Source organism: Nansenia antarctica (assembly GCF_963989245.1).
Source record: "Nansenia antarctica genome assembly, chromosome: 9".
Classification (NCBI taxonomy): domain Eukaryota; kingdom Metazoa; phylum Chordata; class Actinopteri; order Argentiniformes; family Microstomatidae; genus Nansenia; species Nansenia antarctica.
Genome location: NC_137679.1, coordinates 36,688,551 through 36,693,550, shown reverse-complemented (window position 1 = coordinate 36,693,550; position 5,000 = coordinate 36,688,551). Strand labels below are relative to the sequence as shown.

At 57.1% G+C, this 5,000-nt stretch overlaps 1 protein-coding gene across 1 annotated transcript in view; it reads left to right on the top strand.

Moving 5' to 3' along the window:
- LOC308165581 (chromodomain-helicase-DNA-binding protein 9-like) overlaps positions 1-5,000 on the top strand; it is a gene marked incomplete at its 5' end in the record, with an annotated part of 45,199 nt that overhangs the window by 30,996 nt on the left and 9,203 nt on the right. Inside the window, 4 exons of the mRNA XM_080539730.1 lie at positions 602-807; positions 1,323-2,342; positions 3,060-3,223; positions 4,046-4,294. Of these exons, the coding sequence (XP_080395856.1) occupies positions 602-807; positions 1,323-2,342; positions 3,060-3,223; positions 4,046-4,294 (1,639 nt within the window). The remainder of the gene's footprint in view (positions 1-601; positions 808-1,322; positions 2,343-3,059; positions 3,224-4,045; positions 4,295-5,000) is intronic.

Genomic DNA, 5,000 nt, shown 5'->3' with positions numbered 1-5,000 from the left:
GAGGATGTGAGAGGATGTGAGAGGGTGTGGGAGGATGTGAGAGGGTGTGAGAGGGTGTGGGAGGGTGTGAGAGGGTGTGAGAGGGTGTGAGAGCGTGTGGGAGGGTGGGGGAGGATGTGGGAGGGTGTGAGAGGGTGTGAGAGGGTGTGAGAGGATGTGGGAGGGTGTGAGAGGATGTGGGAGGGTGTGGGAGGGTGTGATAGGGTGAGGGAGGGTGTGGGAGGGTAAGGGAGGGTGAGGGAGGATGTGGGAGGGTAAGGGAGGGTGAGGGAGGATGTGGGAGGGTAAGGGAGGGTGAGGGAGGATGTGGGAGGATGTAGGAGTGTGTAGGAGTGTGTGGGAGGGTGTGAGAGGATGGGGGAGGGTGTGAGAGGATGGGGGAGGGTGTGGGAGGAAGTGAGAGGATGGGGGAGGATGTGGGATGCAAGGATGGACCGAGTCTCAGGTCCATCTGTCTAGAAATAACCCCCAAGCCTGTCTATCCTGTCGCCCCTTTTAATCTTTCTCTTTTTCACTCCCTCCATCCTCTCTCTCTCTCTTTCTCTCTCGTCCTCTGTCTCTCTCTCCCTCCTCTCTCCTCCTATCTCCCTCCTCTCTGCAGGTGGACCAGGAGGGAGGAGGCAGACTTCTACCGGGTGGTGTCCACCTTCGGCGTGGTGTTTGACCCGGACCTGGGCTGCTTCGACTGGACCAAGTTCCGGGCCATGGCCCGCCTGCACAAGAAGACGGACGAGAGTCTGCAGAAGTACCTGTGGGCCTTCACCGCCATGTGCAGGAGGGTGTGTCGCCTGCCCGCCAGGGAGGGGGGTGAGTCAGAGACACACACACACACACACACATTATGTACACACACACACAGTATGTACACACACACACACACACACATAAATGTGCACACACACACACTCACAGTATGTACACACACACACACATAGTATGTACACACTACTGTATACACACACACATAGTAGTATGTGCACACACACACACACATAGTACATACACACACACACACACACACACCGACACCAACTTTATCATAACAGTTACCCTGCAGTGCTTCTAGAACAGATCAGTCATAGTCAGCAGTAATAACGATGGTAAGTGAACATTATTAAGGTTAATGAGTAATGAAGTTAAACAAAGATTTATGGATCTCTCTCTCTCTCCCTCCCTCCCTCCCTCCCCTCTCTTTCTCTCTCCCTCCCTCCCTCCCCTCTCTTTCTCTCTCCCTCTCTCTCTCTTTCTCTCTCTCCCTCTCTCTCTCTCTTTCTCTCTCTCTCTCCCTCTCTCTCTCTCTCTCTCTCTCTCTCTCTGCGCAGACACGGCCCTGGACCCCGCCCTGTCCATCCAGCCTATCACAGAGGAGCGTGCGTCTCGTACCCTGTACCGGGTGGAGCTCCTGCGGCAGGTGAGGGAGCAGGTCCTCCGCCACCCGCAGCTGTACGAGCGGCTGGCGCTGTGCCAGCTGGGCTCGGACCTGCCCGTGTGGTGGGAGCCCGGCGGGCACGACCGCGACCTGCTCATCGGCGCCGCCAAGCACGGCGTCAGCCGCACCGACTACCACATCCTCCGCGACCCCGAGCTCTGCTTCATGGCCGCCCAGCGCAACTACAGCCAGAACAAAGGAGGCGGGGGAGGAGGAGGGGGAGGCGGCCACCAGTCACGCACCCCCACCCCGCTCCTGCACCCCCAACACCAGGCTAGCAGCAGCGCGGCACTCACGGCTAGCGGCTCCCCCATGATGCCCACCCCGCCCCTCACCCTAACCCTGAAGGACGAGGCCTCCTCGGCAGGGGCGGGGGGCGTCGTGCCCAAGGAGGAGCCCCCCTCCGAGGAGGAGGAGGAGGAGGGCGGTGTGGCGGAGAGGCCAGGGGGGGAGGAGGAGAGGTGGAGCCCCCCGCCAGGCCCCGGGGGCCCCCCCACCCCCACGGGGATGATGGAGGAGAAGCCCGGAGGCGGAGGCGGCGGCACGGCGGCGGTGAAGGAGGAGGGCGAGAGCCTCATGGTGGCGGCCCGGACCAAGCCGCTGACGCCCAACTCCGCCGAGAGGAAGCAGCAGAAGAAGGCCAATAAGAGGAGCCGCAGGGAGGCGCGGCGGGCGGCCTCGGCGGCCTCCGACTCGGACTCGGACGGAGGAGGAGGAGGAGGCTCGTCCTCCAGCTCCTCCTCGCACTCCTCCTCGTCGTCCTCCTCCTCCTCCTCGTCCTCCTCGCGGTCGGGCTCCAGCTCCTCGTCCTCATCCTCGTCCGGTTCCTCGGGGTCCTCTTCCTCGTCCTCCTCCTCCTCTTCGTCCTCGGACAGCGAGAGCGGCGAGGGAGGAGAGGAGGGGAAGAAGAAGGGTGAGTGTCCTCTCTTTGTCACCTGTGTTTTCTCTTTTTATGGATGTGTTCATTGAGCAACAGAGTGAAGGCGACACCGTCCGCATTCCACACACACACACACACACACACACTCACACACTCTATCGTAACTATCAGTTGAATTAGCTCTGAGATGTTTACATGGGGGCGGAGCCTAGTGGACAAGGCGGTGCGTAGCGCCCCTCTTCCATTCCTTGGGGAGAGCCTTGATACGCGTCAGTGGCCTCATAGTCTAAGGTCGACGGTTCGATCCCTGGCTCCGTGTCGAGGTGTCCTCGGGCAAGTGAGCGGGGCCGATGAGCAGGCTGGCGCCTCGTATGGTAGCCTGCCGCCATTTGGCGTGTGAATGTGTGTGTAAATGAGAGGCCACTGTAAAGTGCGTTGGGATAAGCCGCTATATAAGTGCAGTCCATTTACCCATTAGTCACCATCACATGACTCTGTCTCCAGCAGTGACTCACTTCTATAGGACTGTTGACGCCCTGAGACCTGAGATGTGTCTAAAGTTGTGCGTCTGTGTGTGTGTGTGCATGTCTGTGTTTGTGTGCGCGTCTGTGTGTGTGTGTCTTTGTGTGTGTCTGTGTGTGTGTGTCTGTGTGTCTGTGTGCGTGTCTGTGTGTGTGTCTTTGTGTCTTTGTGTGCGTGTGTGTCTTTGTGTGTGTGTGTGTGTGTGCGTGCGTGTGTGTGTGTCTCCAGTGGCGACGGCCCCCAGCGTGAAGGCGTTTGACGAGGACAGCGTGGCGTCCCTCAGCACCACGCAGGACGAGACGCAGGACAGCCACGTGACGGAGAACGGCGTGGGCCACGCCTCCCAGCCCTTCCAAGGAGGCTACATGCTGGCCGCCTCCTATTGGCCGAAGGTAAAAAGACTAAAGACGCACGCCGACTTCACACCGATCGATCGGGCTCTTTCAGCGTGCGTCATAGATGTACGATCTCACCCCCCGGCGAGATTCAAAGTTCACCCGAACAATGTTTCTCGAGGTCAGAAAAAGACTTTGGAAGAATACGATTGATTTCACGACTCACAGTCACAGTCTCTGAGTTTGTTCTCTCAGAATCCCGATCATGTTTACTCTGCCTATCGATCGTTATCAAGCCCCGAGCTCAAAGTCAATAGCATAATCAATATTATCTACCCAGTTATTCTCAGCATGAACTAAAAGCCGGAGCTTCCACTTAGCTGGTGGTGTTCTGTTTGAGAACTCCCAACACAAAGTAAAGGAAATGGCCGGATAGGCTCCATTCCAATAATAATTAGCCAAAACAGTGTTTAAATAAATAATTTTTGCCTCAGGAGTGTCTGGCTAGTATCTAACCTGTGAGTTTGAGGTTCTGCCTGCCTGCACCTCTCCAACCCAGGTGTGTGTGCGTGTGTGTGTCCGTGTGTGCGTCCGTGTGTGCGTCCGTGTGTGCGTCCGTGTGTGTGTCCGTGTGTGTGTGCGCGTCTGTGCACACGTGTGTGAGCGCGTGCGTGTGCGCGTACGTGTGCATGTGTGTGTGTCTGTACAGTCCACTCTCAACCTTAGTGGTTACCGTGTTAAACTTCCACGACTGTAATAATAATTTGTATTATCCTCAGTTTATTTTTTAAAAGCACATTGTGTGGCGTCTGTGTTTGAAGCGTTATGCTGCCGCGTAAACGAAACTGTCAAATAAAAGTTGTGATTGGCGGTTGGCAGGACCGGGTGATGATCAACAGGCTGGACAGCATCTGCCAGGCGGTCCTGAAAGGGAAGTGGCCGGGCGCCAGGCGGGCGTACGACAGCGCGGGCGCGGGCGGGGCGGTGGCCTCCTTCTACACCACCAAGCTCCTGGACAACGCCAACAGCAGCCTGTCCTGCAGCGAGGACCCTTCTGCCTCCCCTCAGGGGTCAAAGGTGAAGAAGCATGTTGCAGAAAACAAGGAGTTCTCAGTGAAAATCAATGAAGTATGTTGATTTCCGTTACTCCCTCTAGCCAGGACCCACCTACCTATCCCCCCCACCCCCTCCTTCCCCCCCTCCCTCCTTCCCTCCCTCCCTCCCTCCGACGGCTAATTGCGGTGTTCAGCATGTTTTTTTGTTTGGGTTTGATTTTGGTTTTTCCGGCTGCCTACAGCACTGATCTATTTAATACACCCCCCCCCCCCCCCCTCCCTCCTTCTGTTTGATTTCTACCCCCTCAGTGTGAATTGGGCTCTCAGGCTGTGATTCTATTTGAGTATAATTCATTCATGGGACACTGAGGAAGTGGCGTCAGCGCTGAGACACGCTGGTCTGAGGGTGTCTTAGCGTCATAATCTGACTGAGACAACGCTGTCCTCTGATAGGCTTGTTAAAGCAGCTAGGCCATTAACCACGCCTGCTTCCTGCTTCGCATTAACACCCGCCACCACCACCGCCGCCACCACCACCACGTCTCTCTGCGTTGCCACAGCAACAGGAGGGAGGAGCCGTCGTGATAATGCGCCAGGCCGACATGCTAACGGGATTAGCGATGAGCTAAAGGGTTTTCCTGCAGTGAGCTAAAGGTTCTGTGACACGGGACTTGACCTTACTGAATATGCTGGAAGCTGCAACCCCGCCCCCCCACCCTCCTGCCGTCTAGTGACAAAGACCCCATAGTTAAACCCCCTGACTTTGACCTAGATCCCTC